Raw genomic sequence first — 21,908 nt, 5'->3', positions numbered from 1 at the left:
GTTACATTAAAAAAAAAAATCATTTTCAAATACACAGGCTACAAAACAAAGTGCTTTTAAATGCTTTAAAAAATGTTCAGATCCAGTGCAATGATTTTTGCATAACTTTTGAGTTCAGGGGTTTATGAGACAACATTCAAAGAAATTTCAAATGGAATTTCAATTCTTTTTGAGAATAAAGACATTGGCTTTCTATTTAATTTTCATAGAAATATAATGCTTCTCTGAACAAGGCTGTATTTACTATATGCTAGTGATTTACTTCAGCTAATATTGACCAGATTTATTTTTATTTAAAAATAAGAAACACCTAAATATGAGAACAATGCATCTATCAGTGAATCAAAATCTAGGTTAAAAAAAAAAGAGAGAGAGAAAGAAAAGGAAATAAGGGTGAAAGGACCTCCACATTCCATAAAGACAAGTCCTCGGGCTCAGATACTAGAGTATTAACAAAGAAAAGAAATTATGTATATTCAAAGACAAAAAGTCTCCATTATAATTAGTGCTTCTACACACACACCCACACACACACACACCCTCACATTCACAAGCATTTATACTGAAACCAGTGGAGAGAGCTAGTAAAAAGACAACCTCTCTACTTTGTACAGTTTAAAAAAAAAATCAAAAATTTTACATAAGTGAACATTCATAATTATAACCTATGGTACATGTCTACATTGTCTAAAACTCAAGCCAATTTGAGTATGCATTCAGATTTGAGTAGAATCACATCTACTTCATTTTCAGGTTACACATATTTTGTCCCACATATATAAGAAGTGTGCAGGCCCTCAAATTCAAAAGTTCCTCAGAGAGCAAGTCGGGTAGGGGCCTCAAAGCCCCTTTCCTCTGGCTGTGCTCCCAGTGAAAGTTCATCACATTGAACAACCCAACAGTCTGGTTACACCTGAAGCCCTCAGTATCACAGTCCATGTGCCAGTCTACGGTAAGGGTTTCCTCCTCCGGCCCAGACTGAACAGAGCAAGAACAAGCAGGCTTTCGCATCAGTGCGCTGCTTGAAGCCTGCTGGTGAGATTTATATGCGACTGCAGTTTGGCTCCCTTCTAATGTGATTCCTGGGCTCTATGCTCCTACTAACTGACAGAAATAACAGGAGATGTGAAAAACGCAGCGATACCAAAAACAGATGTTGGTGTATAATTCCAGGACCGTTTATTTGCTCATTTCACCTTTTAATGTACAATTTCTATGCTGAAAACAAAGGGCTTTTTTAAAACTCTTAAAATACCTAGAACCATGAAACAAAGAAGATAAAGTAGGACATTTAAAGATAAGCTGGGGACTTATTAAGAGGTGGGAGATGGGAAGTCAAGAGTGGCTGAGAGAAGGGTAGGTTGAAAGAAAAACCACACTATTTCTTCCAGCAATCCTACATCCTTGTTTTTCTTACTCTTATTTTCTTTTAATCTAGTCTGGTAATAACTCTGAACAGACAGGGTGAAGGTCAGAGCTACTATGATGTCCAAACAAATAAGGAACAAAATAGAACAAGAACAACTGCTTTAGGCACAATTGCTTTTGTGCCCAAGAAAATGATGGATTTTTTTTTCCCCTCTAATCTTTACCAAGAATCATCTTAACCAAACCTCTTAGCTTTAGAGAAATAAGGGATGCATTTTAGGTTACAATATAAAATACCTCAATTCAAAAAACAAAAAGAGTAGCAATCTTTTTTTCCCCTTAAACAGTGAGTCATGGGTTTATTATAAACAACCCCAAAGACCCCTCTCTTCAAAAGATTCACTCTGCCATTCCCACTATGAATTTCTTACTTGTTGGTTCTTATGAAAAGATGATCCAAAAGTTACCACACATAATAGGACCTCTTATTCTATCACAAACACCTGCTATAATAGTCAAAAATAAACAGCGAGGTTTAGATTTTCTGCATTCTTATTAACAAACTTACATGATTTCCTGCTGGAAACTTTCAGGGGCTGGACTAATATTTCTGGTCGTCTCAGAGCCAGTCTCCTGGGGAAAAGAAGGTCAATATGCCTATCAATTTTCAGGACAGATCCAAGACTAATATATCACTAAAATACTAAAAGTCTTAAGAAAAAATGGAAAGTTGGAGGAAAAAATGAATACAATGCAATCTACTCAAATTAAGAAATAAATCCTCTAACTTCCAAATTTTTATAAATTCTCCTGACTCTGCAATCACTTTTTTTTTCTTCTAGCTTTCACATCAATGCAGTTTCAGATATTAATGTGCTATTTTCCATTTGCTTCATAACAAAAAGTGAATATGACCTGAGATTGTCATGTTATTTTTGGTCATTATTCATACTTCATTAGACAAAACAGAAATCCAAACCTGAGGGATAAAGGCTTCGAAGGCAAGGTTTCAGGGCTTATTTTATCACAACTATGCTGAAATGGTATTTTGCAGGGAACAAAAGGTCAGCTGCAGACAGGCCATGATTCTGCGCCAGGAACTCACCTTTCCTGGAAATGCTTAGAGGGAATCAGTCCTGCTCTGGGGTTGGCATCTCCTTCATGCTTTGCTTGCCACCACGTTGCATCATCTTGGCTCATAATCTGAAGAATATCTCCCTTTTTGAAAGAAAGCCCGGCTTCCTTACATGGAATTGCTTTATCCTCATTAGGGTCATAGTCAAAGAGAGCTTTGATAAACATCTAGAAGAGAGTTCCGTTTACGATGAATAAATATAAAGAGTAAATGTGAAATGGCCAGTATTCTTCTAACTCTGATTTATTTAAAAAACAGAATATTAAGGTCAACTTGCTGAGACAAAGAAGATATGTATTAAATGGAAAAACATTAGTTCCTCCTGGGGGGAAATAAAAAGGATTTTTAAGGAATGATTACCTTGCCTTCCTTCGATGGTGTCTCTTCTTTGATGCTGGGTATAATCTTAAACGTTATTGCACCCTGAGACTGAGCCTGTTATCAGAGGAAAGAAAGTGTTATAAGAAAACCTTGGGAACCAAAGAGACAGGAACTAAAATAGGTAGAAAATGAAATGATTCTGAAAATTTACAAGCTTGGGGTTTTCTACTCTTAGATAAAACAAACCAAGGAAACTATTTTTGTAGAAATTCCTGTAATGGGAGAAAGTGCTAAAGTTTGTCAAATAAGTTAAAAAACATTAACCACTAAATCCACTTTTACCTCCTGTGCACTTTAAAAATGCCAGTGAATATATTACCATCCATGCTACTTCAAAACAGAAACAGAGAATATGCAGAGTGCCTTACAGAGACAGGATTAAATGCAAAGAACAGACTGCGTGTGAGGCTCAACTGTCACTAATGTGGTTATAAATACATGACTCAATCAGTTGCAAGGTTCATCAGAAAAATAATGAAGAACCCTCATCTCTATAGATTCTGGTTAGTAAGTAAAGCACCAAATGATGTAAATTAATTAAAAAATGAAAAGATTATCAAATTTAGTGAAAACAAGCAACAATACCCACAGTTCTTTGCTGACTACCTCACACAACAGTAGGTAACAAGGACCTACTGTCTAACAAGGGTCTACTGTCAGAGTTGCTAAAGAGAACTCTGCTCAATATTCTGTAATAACCAAACAGAAAAGAATCTGAAAAAGAATGTGTGTGTGTGCCACTGAATCACTCTGCTGTACACCTAAAACTAGCTTGATATTGTAAATCAACTATACTTCAGGAAAAAAATTTGTTTAAGAGTAGGTCTTCCTTTAACACACTCTTACACCATTCTTTCTCTTCTTTTAGCATTTGTTGTAACCAGATCTATATAATTACTTATACCATTATTTCTTAATGTCTGTTGAAGAAATCACTTCCTATACAATTATTTCTTAATGTCTGTTGAAGAAATCGCTTCCAAGTTTTACTGATCAAACTAGTTATGTTTCGAGTGAACATGAAAGGTACTGAAAGCGTTAGTCACCCAGTCGTGTCCAATTCTTCGGGACCCCAGGCTCCTCTGTCTATGGAACTTTTCAGGCAAGAATACTGGAGAGAGTTGCCATTCCCTTCTCCAGGGGATCAAACCTGGGTCTCCTGCATTGCAGGTGGATTCTTTACCTTCTGAGTCATCAGGAAAGCCCTAATGTCTGTTACCCCCACTAAACTGTAAGCTCTGTGAAAGCTCTAAATATCTGGTACATATTTAAGAGGAATGAAGGATGGAAGAGAAGAGGAGAAGGTGGAGACAGGAAGGGAGGGAGAGAAGGAGAAGGTGAAGCTCGCCATGAGCACGTGCTGTAACCAGGACAGTGTTTGGTTAAAAAGGCCCCGACTGCTACTATCTGTCCGTTTCCATGGTGTGAATACTCCCACCATAGCCAATTTTAATGTATCAGCATAAAGTCACTGAACGCCAAGATGGGGAAAGCTGCATAGAGTCAGCCTTTTTTCACTTTTTAAAATTTTTATTAGAGTATAGGTGATTTACAATATTGTTAGTTTCTGCTGCACGGCAAAGTGAATCAGTTATACATGTACCTGTTCTTTTTCTAGATTCTTTCCCCATATAGGTCATTACAGAGTATTGAGTAGAGTTCCCCGTGCTCTACAGGAGGCCCTTATTAGTTATCTATTTCATACACAGCAGTGTGTATATATGCCAATCTCAACCTCCCAATTTATCCCTCCCCCATCGCCCCCTGGGGACCATAAATCTGTTTTTCACATCTGTGACTCTGTTTCTGTTTTGTAAAGAAGTTCATTTTTTTAGAGCTTAGAATCAGTTTTTGTCAGCATATGGAAGCAACTCTAGTGCAGCACAGACACTCACATAAAATGGGAGTTTAACAGCATAAACATCAGAATTTCATAAAGGAGCGATTTCAAAATGATAATATTGTTGCTACTGCTTATGATAAAAGTAACTCACTAATCTTACTAAGAATATTGAAAGAAAGTAGAAAGAAAGCAAGTCTTCTCAATAATCCCTTCCCATTCTTCTAGTTTGTGCATGTGTTTTAATTTATGTAGAGCCCTTACTATAGTATCACTAAGGGCTAAATCAGTGTAAGCACTCACTAGTACTATTGTTATTACTAAATCACAAGGTCTATCAGTCAGTGTGACCACTTCACAATAATCCATCACTTGGATAAACAATTATTCAATCAGTGCAACCTTCTTAATAGTTTCTAGATAATTTTAAACTATCTTATTTATACACATTTGCCAAATTATTTCCTTTAGGGTTAATTTGCAACAGTTGAATTTCTTGTAAATACTTTTCTGTTTGTGTGTGTGTATGTGTGTGAGAGCGTGCTGCATGGCATGTGGGATCTTTGTTTCCTGACCATGGATTGAATGCATGCTCCCTGCAGTGGAAGTGCAGGGTCTTAATCACTGAACTGCCAGGGAAGTCAACAGTTGAATTTCTTATTAAAGAGTATACAAATTTAGAGTGGATAGTTTCAGATAGCCATCTCAAAAGATTCTATTAGTTTATCCTACCAACAAAAGCATATAAACATTATTTCCTTATAATCTGGCTAACTCTAGGCATTATCAAGCTTTTAAATAACCACCAGTCCAATATTTTTCAGACATCATGTTTTTGGTCATTTTTGTCTGTACATATGCTTTGGTGTTCTATAACTGCTTTCTTCTTAATGATTGTTAAGAACTCTCATATACATTAAAATATGAGCGTTCAATCATATAAATTGAAAATATTTTGCCTATAACCTCATTTGTCTCTTGAATTTTATGTACAGTATCTTTTCCTGTAGAAAAAGTTTTCAGTTCTAGTCATTACATCTATTTGAATTTCACATCAAGGTTAGAAATTCTTTTTTGGCCTTTTGGCTAAGACCAAGTGTAGTATGGGGGCTTCTCAGGTGGCAAAAAAAAAAAAAAAGAAAATAGTAAAGAACCTGCCTGCCAATGCAGGAAACACAAGATGCAGGTTCAATCCCTGGGTTGGGAAGACTGCTCTGGAGTAGAGGGCAATCTGCTGTAGTATTCTTACCTGAAAAATTCCCTGGACAGAGGAGCCAGGTGGGCTATAGGTCATGGGGTCACAAAGAGTCAGACATGATGGAGCACAGTGATTTTTTAAAAAACTTAATTTGGGGGAATTTAGTTTTGTGTGAGTTGTACAATAAGGACTATTTTTCTAACTGAATAATCACTTAATCCAATACCATTTATGAAACAATCTCACTGCTTTTACACTCATTTAAAATGCTATCTTAATCACTTACTAAATTTTCATATATACTGAGGTCCGTTTTGAGATACCAAGACTCTTGATAGGTTAATAATATGTTTTTATATGTAACAGGGACAATCTCTCTTTATTTTGTCCTCATAAATAAAAAAATGAATTTGAGAATTTATATTGCCAAGGCCTATAGTAGTTTCATTCCATTTTAGACTTAAGACATCTAAGTTAGTTTCACTACTTTATATACCTGGAAGATATAGGCCCCAGAGATAAATGTATCACTGGCAATGTGTATTAAAGACCTAATTTGGGACAGGCCCTGTCAAACTCCTGACCTACAGGAGCTTGTTGAATTTTCGAACGCTCCAGTGAGAGATTTACCACTTCTTATTCTCATTTTGTAGATGAATACAGGGAAGCAATAAAAAGATGAAGGTATTTTCCAAGGACATACAGGGATTAAGTTAATAGAGTCAGGATCCAAATCCTGGATTGCCGAATCCAAATCCTGTGTTCATTACCAAGTCTGAAACACAGCGATTCAGTTTCATTTTCATGGCAATTTTAAAATAAATTTTCAGCTTACCAAGATCTGGATTATTTCCTCAGGCCTTTTATCCTCAACCGGTATCCCATTCACTTCCCTAAGTTCATCGCCAACATGAATAAGACCTGAGAAAAAGCAAATTCAGAAAACCAGCAGCATTACCTACAAAAGAAACCATGGTTTGTGACTGTGTCCACACTGAACGCTCCGTGTGGTCCCCCAGTGCCTGTGAGGGCAACATACCTCATGCCTCTCAGGTTTCGGAGGCTGAGCCCCCAGAGAACGACTCCAAGACCACAACCTCACTACACTGCCAAAGGAACAGCAGCAGCAACTCAGTCTTTTTCTAAAAATGCACATTACTTTCATCTTCAAAATAGTATTTGTAAAGGGTGCACACTTTTAGCAGTACTTTTGAAATCAGAAACATTGAAATAAGTCTTATAACCCTGGAAACCCATATAAGCGAAGACTGTAAAGCAATATGAAATTTATCATTTATTTAAATAGGTTCATTTGAACTATGATGCTGGAGGAGACTCTTGAGAGTCCCCTGGATAACAAGGAGGTCAAGCTAGTTAATCCTAAAGGAAATCAACCCTGAATATTCATTAGAAGGACCAAGGCTGAAGCTGAAGTTCCAATGCTTTGGCCACCAGATGCAAAGAGATGACTCACTGAAAGAGACCCTGATGCTGGGAAAGATTGAAGGCAAGAGGAGAAGGGGGCAACAGAGGATGAGATAGTTGGATGGCATCACTGACTCAATGGACATCAGTTTGAACAAGCTCCAGGAGTTGGTGATGGACAGGGAAGCCTGGATGCTGTAGTCCATGCGGTCGCAAATAATCAAGACATGACTTAGCAACTGAACAATAACCACATTTGAACATAGAGAAAAATACCTTATTACTGTTTTGTTGTACTGTCTAAATCCTGCTATCCTCTCGGATATATACCGGAAATGTGACACAGAAAACCCACATGACTCGTCCACACCTGCCAAACATGTGTACACTCTCTCTCACCACTTCTGTCTGCAGCTCCTCCTCTCATGATCCTGGCCACCACGATGGCCCCAGTCTGCTCATCCTTTTTAATAGTGGCTCCCTTTAAAGAAAAAAAAAATAGTATTTGTGAATAAATGCACATACCGGGTGGTAAGAAAGAGGGTAGAAATAAGGACCTTATCTGGAAAATGTAAAAACAGCTACAAAAAAATGAAAAGGAGGCAGAAGGAACAGATATCATGTCAGGTATCTCACAAATACTCATCACTAAACACACAGTCTTCTACAGTATATACCATCTAAGGTTTTCAGCACAGTCCAAAAATTTTTGAATCTTTATTCCCTTCAATACTATGGAGTATACAAATATCTTCTTTCCATTATGAACCTTACATTTGAATACTATTTGTTTTTACACTTTGACAGTATCTCCTCATTTCACTTTATCTTTGTCCCAAGCCCCATAAGAAGGTCATGTACATAAAGAAGGTGAAGTGAATAGAAAATAAACTAGAAAACTAAAACCCAGACCACCTGACCTTTAGTTCAGCAACCCTTCTACCACAGTATTACAGTAAACAAACTCAGCGATGATAATAAACAAAGTGGAAAGGAAAAAAAAAAAATCTGTTACTCCTAGTTTTTATGTACTAGGATTATACTTAGCACAAATGGAACTAACATTCTGGCAGGAGATTAGGAAATAATTTCAAAAAGAATCCAGAAAATCTTCATTTATGGGTGTTCAGAAGAAAATCAACTGAACACTTTTTGTCAGCATAGCAAGCACAAATAGTTACTTTGAATGCCTCTTCATGACTTTCTTCCAAGAAACTGGCAGTGGTTTAGACAAACCATCTATGTCACATTACACAGCTGGAAAGACGCAGGTGGGGGGTGGGGGCAAAGTTCACCCCCCCAAAAAGAAGTTTGATAGTGAACACACTTATTTATAGCATCACAATAGATAGTATAAAAGGATTGCTAGTTTTGTTTTCATAAGCGTTTTATATATGACTTTTTATTTTATATGTGATAGCTATCAAATACATACCTAATAACAGCAAAAAATTAAATAATTCCATGCTAGGATGATTTTGTGGCATTTTTAATCACCTACACATGTCCTCAAGGCTGAAGACTTGAATGAGTACCTCTCCATGGTTATAAACCTTAGGCTCTCCAATTTCTGGTATTTTCTGCAGGTAGCTTGTAGCCAAGATGACCGGAAATGTAATCTTCTTACTACAACTAACTAGTGTAGTTAGATCAACTTTTACTTTCTTTAAGAATGTGTCTCAAACTGACTAAAGTATGCCCAATGATCAGAAGGGTCTAGTGATCTAAAATTGTTTGTTGTTGTTCAGTTGCTAAGGCGTGTACGACTCTTTGCGACCCCATGGGCTGCAGCATGCCAGGCTTCTTCGTCCTCCACCATCTCCCAGAGTTTAATTTAAGACTACTCATCTATCTTTCATAGATGAAAAATTGCACGACAAATGGTTATGACTTGTCTAAGATCAGACAACTAGTATGTAGCAAAGCCAGAACTTATCTAAGGCAAACTGATCAGAATTGCTGTTTCTAACCTTATCATTCAAGACTACTAATCTTCTGAATCCTTCTGCAACCCTGTATTCATAAGGTTATAAATATATTACTTTTGCAGATGCAGATTATCAGTTCTTCCTTCTTTGACTGTGCCTGCCAGGTCCCTACATCGAGTGGTGAATAGATTCCAGGGCATCTAAGGCTGTGGGAAGACTTGCAGCTGGGTCCCTTGAGACACAGTATCTGTGGGATGTCGATGCTATGGCTTTTGGCTGAGTAACTGGAAAGATGAGACTGTCCACTGGGGAACCACAGGGTGGAACAGATTCGGGGACAAAGATCGGCTGACTCTTGGACATGTGAAGACTGAGATGCCTACCAGACATCCAAATGGAGACACTGGGCAGAATGACAGACATACAAACTTAAAGATTAGAAGAAAGATCTGTAAGAGAAATGTGACCTGGGAGTCACCAGCACATAAGTAGTTTTTAAAGTCACAGCTGGAGGGATCACTTCCAGAATGTGCAGAGATAGGAAACACTTAAAGGACTTGTTAAAGGCCCTGAAATATATTTATACATCAAGATAGATAGGACCCTGGAATGGAAATGCTGGCTATCTGCTGAGTCTCCTGATCCTTGGAGGGAAAACATGGACCTGAGAAATGGTGTCTCACTTTCTACATGATACTATTAATAGCACAATACAATCTTCGTTTTGATCCCTACATTCCTGAAGATTTTCTGTTTCCATATTGCTTTCCAAACCATTATTAGCACACTTCCTTGAAATATTCTTAGTGCAATGTACTTGCATGAAAATAAGACCAAAACCCAATAAAACAAGAGCACATTCCATGTGACATTGTACAAAAGCACCCCTTAGCTCCTGGTCTCGTCACTTCAGCCCTTGCTTCATCATCACATCTCTTTTTGTAACTCTAACCTTTCTGCCTCCCTCTTTCACTTTAATAAGAACCCTTATGTTTACCTTGGTCCCACCTGATAATCCAAGAGACGGTCCCCACGTCAAGATCTTTATCTAATTACAAAAAGTTCCTTTTGCCTTTTGAGGCTCTGAAGATAGGACTCAACACCACTGGGGGTGGGTGGGAGGCACTGTCCCACTACCACAGGCCCTGGGCATGATGTAGAGCTGCCTAAATCCCGGTGCTAAAACAAATAGCTACATTTACATTTTGAACTATCAGATTCCTGGTTAATTTCTCATCACTTTAAAATCAATCTGCTTTCTAGAAAAGCCATAAGCAATTATTTTCAGTTGCACTTTTTAATCTCAATCAGCTGCAGCTGGTGCATGTTACGTTATCTTTTATAAATGCCAACCATTAACACTTTAAAAATGATTGCCATTTATAACCAAAAGAATGCCAGTTTCTTTGGCTCTGTTTTAATTTTTCTCCATCATCTCCTTTAGATGTGAATGCTCCATTTATTTCTGAGTTTGAAGACACAGAGGAAGCATATTTTAAAGATAAGAAAAATATGCACCCATCAGATTGGTCTTTATCATGGTATCCACTCATAGCTGAGCATAAAAGATGGACCAAAACTCACCAGTGGCTCTCTATTTTTGACCAGGCGGATGATTTTCACTGAGTCTTCCTCATCATCAATGTCATCAGGCATAGGAGGCAACACAGGATCATAATTCTTCTGAGCCACTGTGTCATGCACAGAGAGCAGAGCCTATCAAAGTCAAAGGTGAAAAGTGTTCAGTATAAAACCCTAAACACACCCAACTATGAGGAAAATGAAGCCAATGTTCTAATTGTGGCAGAACAACGATAATAATGCAACTACTTGGAAAGGAACCTCTTACAAGTTGGGCAAGGGGGTGCAGAACAGCAGAGGCAGCCCTCCATGGTCACTAATGGACAACAAGAATCAGCATAAGGCACCTTCTAAGCTGTGTATTCTCTGGTTCATCCTAGAAAGGTGGCAGCTGGGGGAGTGGAGAGGGGGTGTGTGTGTCGGGGGTGGGTGGTTACTTTTGAAGGGAGGGAGAAAATGAAGCTATAAATACATGATCAATGGGCCAGCAGGAGACTGGGGAAACTACGCATGCATTTTTTTTTCCTTTCCTTCTATTAGCAGAAAACACAAAAAGTACTGAGTTTTCATTCTTCTGTGGTATTCTCACTTTTTCATGTTTAGTGTAATAGGTGACTAATGTGTATTTAAAAAAAAAATATTTCCAGTCATGACTGTTACGGTGGTAAAAGTTCTCAAAACAACTGCATTGTCACTAGAGACCAAAGATTAGAAAAACATGACACGTCAGTATATTTGGGGTGACTGGATCTAGACTTTTAACTGATTTGTTTCCTAATCAGTATGATCCATCAGTTATTCCAGCCAGAATCTTAGAAATCCTTGAAACCTCTCCTCTCAGCTACACTCCCAACATCCAGCCCATATTCTGTTAAATCTGCTTCTAACTTGTATGCTAACACTTATTATCTTCTCTCTAGTCCAGGGCAGAGGTTGGCCGATTATGCCACCTATTTTGTAAATGAAGCTTTGTTGGAACACAGCCACACTCATTCATTGATGTATGGCTTATGTTGGCTGTCATGTTACAATTGTGAAACTGAATAGAAGCCACACACACATTTTACAGAAAAAGTTGGCATATCCTTGGTCTAGATCATCGCTGCCATCATTTTTATCTGGGGCATTTTTACCTGGAGCCCCAACTGGTCCAGCTGCATTCAAGTTTGGCTCATTTTCAAATCTAAGACTCACAGTGTAGCCAGAGTGACTGTTTTGAAACTTAGAGTAAATCATGTAACTGGTCTACTAGTAACTCCTGTAAATCTACACTGGTTTTGGGATGAAGAATGAATGAAAGTCGCTCAGTCGTGTCTGAGTCTTTGTGACCCCATTGACTATACAGTCCATGAATGAAGAGCATGGGATGAAAAGCAAACTCAAACTCTGAAGCACCTTCTAGTCTTGTATTTGTCTCCAACCTTACCTTACCTCCACTGTCCTCACTCAGCTTATATAACTGGCCTCTTTCTCTAGAGGAGTGACTAAAACATCTGATGTAAAAGCAGACCCCCAGGTTACTTGATTTCATAGCACCATCTCCTGTGCTTTAATACATGCTCATAACTTTTAACCACATTTATGTTTTTATGTCGGAGAAGGTGATGGCATCCCACTCCAGCACTCTGGCCTGGAAAATACCATGGACGGAGGAGCCTGGTAGGCTGCAGTCCATGGAGTCGCCAAGAGTTGAACACGACTGAGTGTCTTCACTTTCACTTTTCACTTTCATGCATTGGAGGAGGAAATGGCAACCCACTCCAGTGTTCTTGCCTGGAGAATCCCAGGGACCAGGGAGCCTCGTGGGCTGTCGCCTACGGGGTTGCACAGAGTTGGACACGACTGAAGCGACTTAGTAGTAGTAGTATGTTTTTATGTATATATTTGCTATTTGCTGAAACAGAAGCTCTTAAGAAGGCAAAGAAGTGGTTTCTTTATTGACTATAAGCTTTCTTATTGACTATAATAATTCATAAGCATACTGTAATGTGAATCTTCAAAATGTCTATGTCCCTGTAAATATCACCCAAGCAAGAAACACAACATTAACAAAACTCCAGGGGGCCCTAAGTATGCTCCTTCCCAGTCACCGTGACCTCTATTTAAATACTGCATAAATGGAATCATAAGCAGATGTTTCTTTTTCCTGCTAGTAAGTGAGACTCATCCATGCTGTAACTGGTAGTCATTCTGTTTTCATTGTTGTGCAGCACTCCAACATGTATATATTTCATGATTTCTTTACCCATTATGTCTCTGAGGGACACTGAGGTTGTTTTCACTTTTGGCTATTAAAGCAATTCTATTATGCACATATCTGTTGATGCATAGATACACAAATTCGGGTTAAGTGTATTTAAGGGTGTAATGTCTGGGTCATTAAACACAAGCAGATAGGACAAACAGGTTGCTCCAGCAACACTCCCACCAGCAGCTATGCAAGTTCTAGCTGTCTCAGGATCCAACAGTTTACAGTATTAGTTTAAATCTGACCATTCTGAATATACAGTGGTATCTTCTAATGGTTAGAAGTTCATCTTTCTCATAACTCATGATATCTTTTATGAAATGCTTGTTCAAGATCCTTGCACATTTTTCCATTCCATCTATCTTTCTCTTCTTGATTTGTAACAGTCCTTTATAATACTCTGGATCCAAGGCTTTGCGCCATAAATACATTCTCTCATTCTCCCATTTGGTAACTTGTCCTTTCACTTTTTTATTAGCATTTTTTGATTAAAAAAAAAAACGGATCCAAATTAATGAGCCCAATAATACTTTTTCCTTTATGGTTTGTGGTACCCAACAAAATTTTCAAAGGGATAGAATGAACAGCATCAAGATGACAAAATATCTGAAGAGATAATAGCTGCAGATTTCTGGCAGTTGATTGGAAACACATTCTGAAGATTCAGGAAGCAGGAAGAGTAAAAATTAACCCATGCTTACACACATCATAGTGAAAAGACAGAATGCCAGAAACAGAAAGTAGTTTTTAAAAATATCAGAGAGAAAAACACAGATCATGAGAAAGAAAAAAAAAAGATAACTGAGTGATCAAGCAGCAATATAACTAGAAGATAAAAACACATTAAAAACTTATGGTCAGCTCAGAATTGTGTATCTAGCAAAAGTAGTGTTCAAGAATGAGGATGGAAACCAAAGTGAAGTTACCAGGTACCTATTAGAGAAAATTTTCAGAAAAAGATAATGAAGCAATGATTTTTTAAGACACTGGACATGAAATAAGAGAAGGACAGTGACCACTGAGAGGCAGGAAATAACTGTGGGCCCTAAGACTGCCCAGCTTACTGTCTAGAGCAAGGTTCCTGGCTGTGCTGGAGGAGAAGGAACCCAGGGGGAATGCAGCAGTCTTCCTTAGTGGAGACAAGAGAGCTGGGAATCGAGGGAGGTCAAGGGGTTAAAGTTCTCAGCAAAGGGATGAGAGCAGAGTGAGTGACACAGACACAGAGTTTCTTGAGTCCTTAGCCAAGGCTTGTGTATGGACAGCTGCCAGAAAGGATTAGGAGAGTGCTTGGGGACTGAGGGCTGTCTGGGGACATCTTTGGTTTGTCATGATTCAAAGGATGCCATCGCCATCTGGCTTCCCAGGTGGCTCAGTGGTAAAGAATCTGTCTGCCAATGCAGTGGATGCGAGAGATGTCGGTTTTATCCCGGTCAGGAAGATCCCTTGGAGGAAGAAACAGCAATCCACTTCAGTATTCTTGCTTGGAAAATCCCGTGGACAGAGGAGTCTGGTGGGCTACAGTCCATGGGGGTGCAAAGAGTCAGACATGACTGAGCACACACGCATACACTGCCATCTAGTGCATAGAGGCCAGAGATGCTCCCAGGCAACCGATACCGTACTGAACAATCCCCGCCCCACCCCCAGATAATTATCTAGTCCTCAAACTTAAACAGTTCCGGGGCTGAGAAACCCTGCATGAGAGGAAACGATCCCTGCAGCTTGCACAGGGCAGGAATAGCTCCTGTTCCCACAAGTTAAAAGGAAAATTCTCACGATTTGCAGGGCACAGAGGAGAATTAGTAGAAGGGTACCGTTTTCATAGTGGGAAATAATTAGCCCAAGATTACACAGTGCTAAGATCTCACCTAACATAGCTTAAAAGCAAGCCTCTGAAGGATCAAAATGTTTCCAGGTTACTTAACTGCATGATGTGAACTCAAGAATATTATCTATAAATATACAAAAATAGCCAGCATCAAAGGAAGTAAAACTAACGACTGTCAGTCAAAAATTACCAGGCATGTAAAGAAAGCAGAAACAACACAATGATGAAAAATATAAAGCTATTAACTAAACCCTGAAAAATTACACAGATGTTAAAATTATACAGAACTAAATCATGAAATTACAGACAGATCACTGAGAAGAATATTAACAGTTATAATTGCACTCTAAATGTTCAAAAAGCTAGAACGGCTGAACATGAGACTTGAGATATACAAAAAACATTCAAATCAAGCTTCTATAGATTAAAAGGTACAGTGAATGAATGAATGAAAAAAAGTACACTGAATGAGATTAACACTTGTAGGCAAAGCAATAAAACTATGTAAAATGAAATACAAAGAAAATATAATGAAAAAATCATGAACACATGATTATTGAGCTGGTGGGACTTCAGTGGTATTATATGTACCTAATTGGCATCTCCAAAGACAGGAGAGGTTCTTTAAAAAGCTTGAAGAAATATGACAGAAAATACTCCAAATTTGATGGAAATAAAAAAAGCCCAAATGTTTCAAAGCACAATAAACAGAAAAGAAATAACATCAAATTGCATAAAACTAGTGAAAAAGGAAATCTTAAAATCAGTCAAAGAAAAAAAAACACATTACATACAAAAGAAAAAAGATTAAAATGTACCCTCACTTCCCATCAGGAACAATGTAAGCATCATCTTTAAAATACTCAAAGAAAACTACTGTCAACCTAAAATTCTATACCTAGCAAAACACCTTTTCAAAGCAAGGAATATTGTGAACTTCTTAAAGGTACACAGAAGCTGAAGGAATTCATCACCAGCAGACTTGCATTACCAAAAATGTTATAAGAAGTCTTTCAGACAAGAGGAGTAATCGCAGATGGGAACACAGATCTAATAAGTGCACTAGAATTGTCAACTATCTGTGTATTTATGGTAACTATCTTGCACATAGTAAAAATAATCGTGAATGCTAATTGAACATATTTTAAAGTAGATATGATGGCTGGGGCTTCTGTGATGGCTCAGACAGTAAAGAATCTGCTGGCAATGCAGGAGACCCAGGCTCGATCCCTGTGTCGGGAAAATCCCCTGGAGAAAGGAATGGCTACCCATTCCAATATTCTTGCCTGGAGAATTCCATGGACAGAGGAGCCTGCTGGGCTACAGTCCATGGGTCACAAAGAGTCAGACACGATGAGCAACTAACAGATTCATGATGGTTGAAAGGCAATGATAAAATACCAGTCATGTATTTTTCCTCCTTAGCATTGTATTTTCATATCTGGATTGCAAAAATAAAAAACTTTTAAGATTTACAGATACCAAGTTCAAAATTTTTAACAGCTTTGCGGCATAAGTAATTTTGGTTAGCAACATTTTTATTTTGGACAAGTAAAAGTAACTTTGTTTTCCACTCTTCTGTTTTAACTAACTTATTCTTCACTATACAGATTTTCCTTTCAAAAGGCAATACCTAAATGAAATTGTGTTTCCATATGCCATAGCCACCAATCACAACTGATGGGTTTACCTGTTGCTTAGAAGACTGCAGGAAATGGAACACTGGGCTTTGTAACTCATCAGGCTTCTGAGCTCTTGCTGCCTTGGACCCCCTGGAGTCAATTCTACCTTCTAAGTATCTGTCAGGTCCTTAGAATTAAGTGTCTAACTCATAAGGATGAGTAACCTTGATTTATTCCTCCAGAAGGAAGCTTAACTTTTCCCTTCAGTATGCTTTAATGAAGTCTCGTCCATTCTGCATGCCCGGGCAATGAGTAATTTCTGGTAAGTGAATGTTTTGGAAAGCTAAAAAATTACAACAAATCTTTTTATTTTATTGCCTTTTTAAGAATCTACCAAATTTTCCCTGACTTCCTAAATTATAAAACCATGTTCTAGAGATGATGTCACCTCACTTTTATCAAAAAAGAGCCACTGAAGGACAACTCAAAGAGGCTGATTTGCCTTTAATGTGGCAACATGATGCCTAGGAAGTGCTTTTATTTACTGATGATTCTGCTTTCTCTGGAAACAAAGGCTCCCTCCTTCAGGGCCCCTATTTGGGTCCTTGCCCCTCCCCCACTGCAGTATGCTTTGGAGTCTGCTATATCTATGTGGCCTTTTGTGACACTACCATCACTGTTTTCTTACCATGTGGCTTCCTTATACTTTACTTTTCCTGGACTTTAAGATTTGGACAATAAGACTGGATTTTGTAGACACTATTGAATAACAATTATTAGTTGTCTTTTGTATATGGCAACTGATCAATTCAAAAATTTAAAGACTGAGTGCAATCCAATACAGGAAGTAGTACATCCTATTACCCTATTTATAATGTTGGGAAATGTATATGTAATATTTTTGTATACAAAAAGGAATGAAAGGTAATGCAGTCAGTTAAGATGAACTATCACTAAAAGTATATGAACACATGATTTACAGAAGAAATAAAAAGTCATTAAGCATATGAACGGTCTTCACTAGGAAAACAACAGATAAGAGATTTCTATTTTCTAATTTAAATTCAAATCACAATTATGTATTATCCAAAATTGCTTTCTGCTTATTTCTTAAAGTTTTATCAAGTCACTTTGTTAAAGGTAAAACTCAAGTCAAAGTAGTAAACTATTGAAAAGACTGATGCTGAAGCTCCAATACTTTGGCCACCTGACGCAAAGAGCCAACTCACTAGAAAAAGACCCTAACGCTGGGAAAGACTGAAGGCAAAAGGAGAAGGGAGCAGCAGAGGATGTGATGGTTAGGTAGCATCACCAAATCAATGGACACCCATCTGAGCAAACTCTGGGAGCCAGTGGAGGACAGAGGAGCCTGGCATGCTGCAGTCCACAGGGTCGCAAAGAGTTGGAAATGACTTAACAACTGAACAACAACAAATAAACTAGTGTTATCTTATTAAAGGCAATATCATCAATCATTTATAAAGATGTTATTCCTTTCAACCTCATGTGTGAATTTTTTTTTAACTTTGTGTGTGTGTGTCCAACTGTCCCTGAAGCTGCAAATGCTCTTCTTCTATCCCATGATTATGGTTCAATTTTTACACTTCCATCTTTAATACATTTGGATATCATTTTAGTAGGCCTCTTTCTTATTTTTCCCAAATAATTAAGCAGCTGTCCCAACACCTCATATTGAAGCTACATCCAATTCCACCCTTCACATTCTTTGTTAGGACCACAATCACATATCACCCTAATTATTTCTACAGGCTCCCCACCTTGGCTTCCTCCATTTGGGACCCATTCCTCATCCTGCCACCACCCCTCCACCCCAGGGAACTGCTGTGCATACTACACTCAAGACTGATGGCATCACTTATTCAAACCCTTCCAATGACTTTCCACTGCTCCTAGAATGAAATTCAAACTTTTGAATAAGCCCATAATTAGAAAGTCCATAGAATATATCATCTAAATAAGGAAACAAGTAAAATTAAAGGGGAGGCTGTTAATAACACTGGAACCAGTCTGGCAAAAACCAGACTGTCCTGGGCAAACCAGGATGTTCAGCCCTGACTCACAGGCACTGCTGTCCAGCTCCTGCCCTTCCCTTTTTTATAAGCTGTTGATCAGCCACACAAAGTCTGCTTTATACCCTCGAACTTGACAAATCATTTTCTTTGTGGGACTTCACATATTAGTCACTGTACTGAAACCTTTCTTCACCTCCCACTCCTGACTGATTCCTGACTCTTCGCCACCTCACACTCAATCTCCGGCTGTCACCTTGTATGGACCACATCCTCTGCAAAGTATTCTTCAACCCTGTCTCCATTCCTATGTGCTCCACACTATTTCTGGGTGTGACCTCTTTTTACCCACTATTTCTCCTATCACCTTCACTATTCTTCATATGGGTTCATGTATCTTCCTCAAGGTGTATCTATGGGGACTGCACAGAGTAGGCACTGAATTTATGCAAGAATAAATGAACAAAGATCCAACTCTGCTGACATTTACAAATTGCTGAAGAAAGTTTTAACGCTTTTCAAAAATGAATTGGCAGATCTATAGAAATCACGTATTATCATTTTATCATGGGCTGGTTGTATACTTGGTTGTATATATGAATGCATGTTTTTAAAAAAATCATTATTACTTCGGAGGTGTACTTCAGGTTTCCTTTCAGTATTGTGAATTAAATGTTTTAACTGGAAGAGCAATCATCAAAGAGTAAATAATTAGCTCCCCTGTCTCCCCTAATTAGAGAAGGAAATGGCAACCTATTTCCGTATTCTTACCTGAAGAATTCCATGGACAGAGAAGCCTGGTGGGCTATACAGTCCATGGAATCTCAAAGAGTCAGACCCAACTGAGCAACTTTCACTCACTATTCATGTATACATGTTATATTCTACTGCGCCTTGCTTTGCTCTTAGAAAAAAGAAAAAAAGCAAATATTTTCATTTGTTCCCAAGACAAAGTTTTTGATTGTATTTTGAAATAGCTTAAAACTTATTTGGGAACTATACCTCTTAAAGTAATTACCTTCAAAAGAGAGATTCAGCATGATGGTGGTTAGTAGAAATGATTTCAAGGAAAGTAATGTTAAATGTTAGGGCAAACTGCAAAAAAAAATATTTTCTTCTCAAGACTGGTAAACTAGAAATTGTCACTGTCAACTGTACCATCATGGGTCTTCAACATTTCCCGTTTTCTACATGTTATTTTCCTACATGAAAGGTGAATACACACCTTTCATGCTGATTTCTCACCCATTCCTTAGCCACTCTGTTATATAAATGTGAACACAGACAAATTCATCGGAGGTATTTTTGCCATAACAAAGTTTAAGCACTCGATTATAAAGTTTCATCCAATGGTGTTGCATGATACCATCATGAAGGGAAGAAAACCCACATTTCTCTTCCTTCTGGAGTTTGTTTCCTTTCCTCCTATATGCCTCCCTTTCTGCTCACACAAAGCAAAACTCTCATTACCAAATGTGTGTGGGGTTTTCTTGACACCACATGTTTTCCATAACGCCAACTGGGGTCCTACAATTCAACCCAGTTCTGAGTTCATCTTCTGGGAGAGAACACCAGGTCACCACTTCAGGTGGCCACCTGTGCTTCTGGTCAACCCACTGTAGATCCGAGGTTACAATAACTCCCTCCATGGGTTTGAACAACTTGTTCCGGCAGGTCACAGGATTCAGGGAAGCACTTACATTTACCAGTTTATTAAAGGCTACAATAAAAAGACATAGATGAACAGCCAGATGAAGAGATACACAGGGGAGGGTAGGAGTTTCTGCCCCATGGCATTGGGTGCATCCCCCTCCTGGTACATGGATGTGTCCTGAGCCTGGAAGTTCTCTGGACATTACACTTTGGGGCTTTTGTGGGACTTTCTTATGTAGGCATAATCAATTCGTCTATTATGATGCTTCCATGTTTGTAACACGAAGTCAAACTGGGGAATGGGATCATCATTACTTAGAACTCATGTGAAAATGAAAACTTTGTTCCCCCGCCAAATAACCATTCACTTTATAAAACCTTTAATTTCTAAAACATAATTGGTGAGAGAGTAAGGGTGAAAATTCTAAGCTTCTAATCCTGGTGTGGTCTTGCTGGTGACCAGCCTCCAGGTAGGAGCCGACCCAGAGTCACCTCATTAGAACAAGAGATGTTCTTATTGCCCTTATCACTTAGAAAGTTACAAGGTTAAAAAAGAAAGAAAGAAAGTTACAAGGTTTTCAGGAGACCTGTTCCAGGGACTGGGTCAGAGACCTATGTAAGTACAACAGACGCTCCCATTGCTCTCATCACTCAGGAAACTATCTAGGAACCTGGGGCAGACACTAATACACACACATCTTCTATTACCTCATAATCAAATGAGATCCAACACCGCTCTCTCCAGCCAAATGCCAGTTTCCATCCAGTGAAGTGAAATCGCTCAGTCGTGTTTGACTCTTTGCGACCCCATGGACAGTAGCCTGCACCAGGCTCCTACGTCCATGGGATTCTCCAGGCAAGAGTACTGGAGTGGGCTGCCATTTCCTTCTCCAGTTCCATCCATCCTAATTACTAGTTATTCCATTTCAAACACTCTTGAATGGAATACCAAAAACACATTTTGTTTGCTGGGGGTCAGAAACATTCCTCTTTAGTTTCTAAAATTCAAACCAAGATAATACTCTCAAAAAGGAGCTTACCAAGCACCTCAAGGCTACTGTCCCCATGTTCTGATTAATATCAACTTTCCATGTGCAGAACATGGAAGGGCCCAGTGAAGAACTTCTCAAAGCATTCATGAATCTCCCCTAAGCTCTTCAATTTCTGTGTACTCTGTCTTCAATATCAGGCAACCATTCTACAGTAATAGGATCTTTCTTCTTCTAGAAATAAATGCTTCTCTGCACCAGCCAATTCATCTCACATCACTGATCATAGTTCATTTACCCTTTACAGATATACATTCATATGCTTTATATTTGCTTATATGGTTGAGAAATCATAGGCCATACATGTTCTCACTTTATGTTTCATTTAATACTTTCTTTGTCTGAATACCAGCTTAAGACTATATATAGCACCGCTGCAAAGGAGATTTTTCAAAAAAGGTAGAAATCATCAGTTTTTGCATTTGGGCGGACATTTTCATTCAACAGTCTAGAAATGCTTAACAGAAATATGAGATACCTGATCACTTTAATTACGTAATTACCTATCTATATGTTATTCTGACCCCTGAACAATATTTCACATACAAGTGCATTAGTTATCAAGTCCAAAATGTATAGGTTATGTTGACCAATCACAGCTGGAGGAAAAATAAGTCATAAA

At 38.4% G+C, this 21,908-nt stretch overlaps 1 protein-coding gene across 2 annotated transcripts in view; it reads right to left on the bottom strand.

The window, feature by feature from the left end:
* Positions 1–21,908, bottom strand: part of MPP7 (MAGUK p55 scaffold protein 7) — a 219,660-nt gene that overhangs the window by 55,885 nt on the left and 141,867 nt on the right. For both annotated transcript variants that reach the window (XM_065921254.1, XM_065921255.1), the window contains exons 6-11: positions 10,860–10,991; positions 7,747–7,828; positions 6,758–6,843; positions 2,864–2,938; positions 2,474–2,670; positions 1,937–2,001 (exon numbers count right to left, since the gene is read on the bottom strand). In XM_065921254.1, the coding sequence (XP_065777326.1) occupies positions 1,937–2,001; positions 2,474–2,670; positions 2,864–2,938; positions 6,758–6,843; positions 7,747–7,828; positions 10,860–10,991 (637 nt within the window). The remainder of the gene's footprint in view (positions 1–1,936; positions 2,002–2,473; positions 2,671–2,863; positions 2,939–6,757; positions 6,844–7,746; positions 7,829–10,859; positions 10,992–21,908) is intronic.

Source organism: Muntiacus reevesi, chromosome 2 (assembly GCF_963930625.1).
Source record: "Muntiacus reevesi chromosome 2, mMunRee1.1, whole genome shotgun sequence".
Lineage (NCBI taxonomy): Eukaryota > Metazoa > Chordata > Mammalia > Artiodactyla > Cervidae > Muntiacus > Muntiacus reevesi.
Note: the sequence above shows the minus strand (reverse complement) of the source record. Positions and strands in the feature narration are given on the sequence as shown.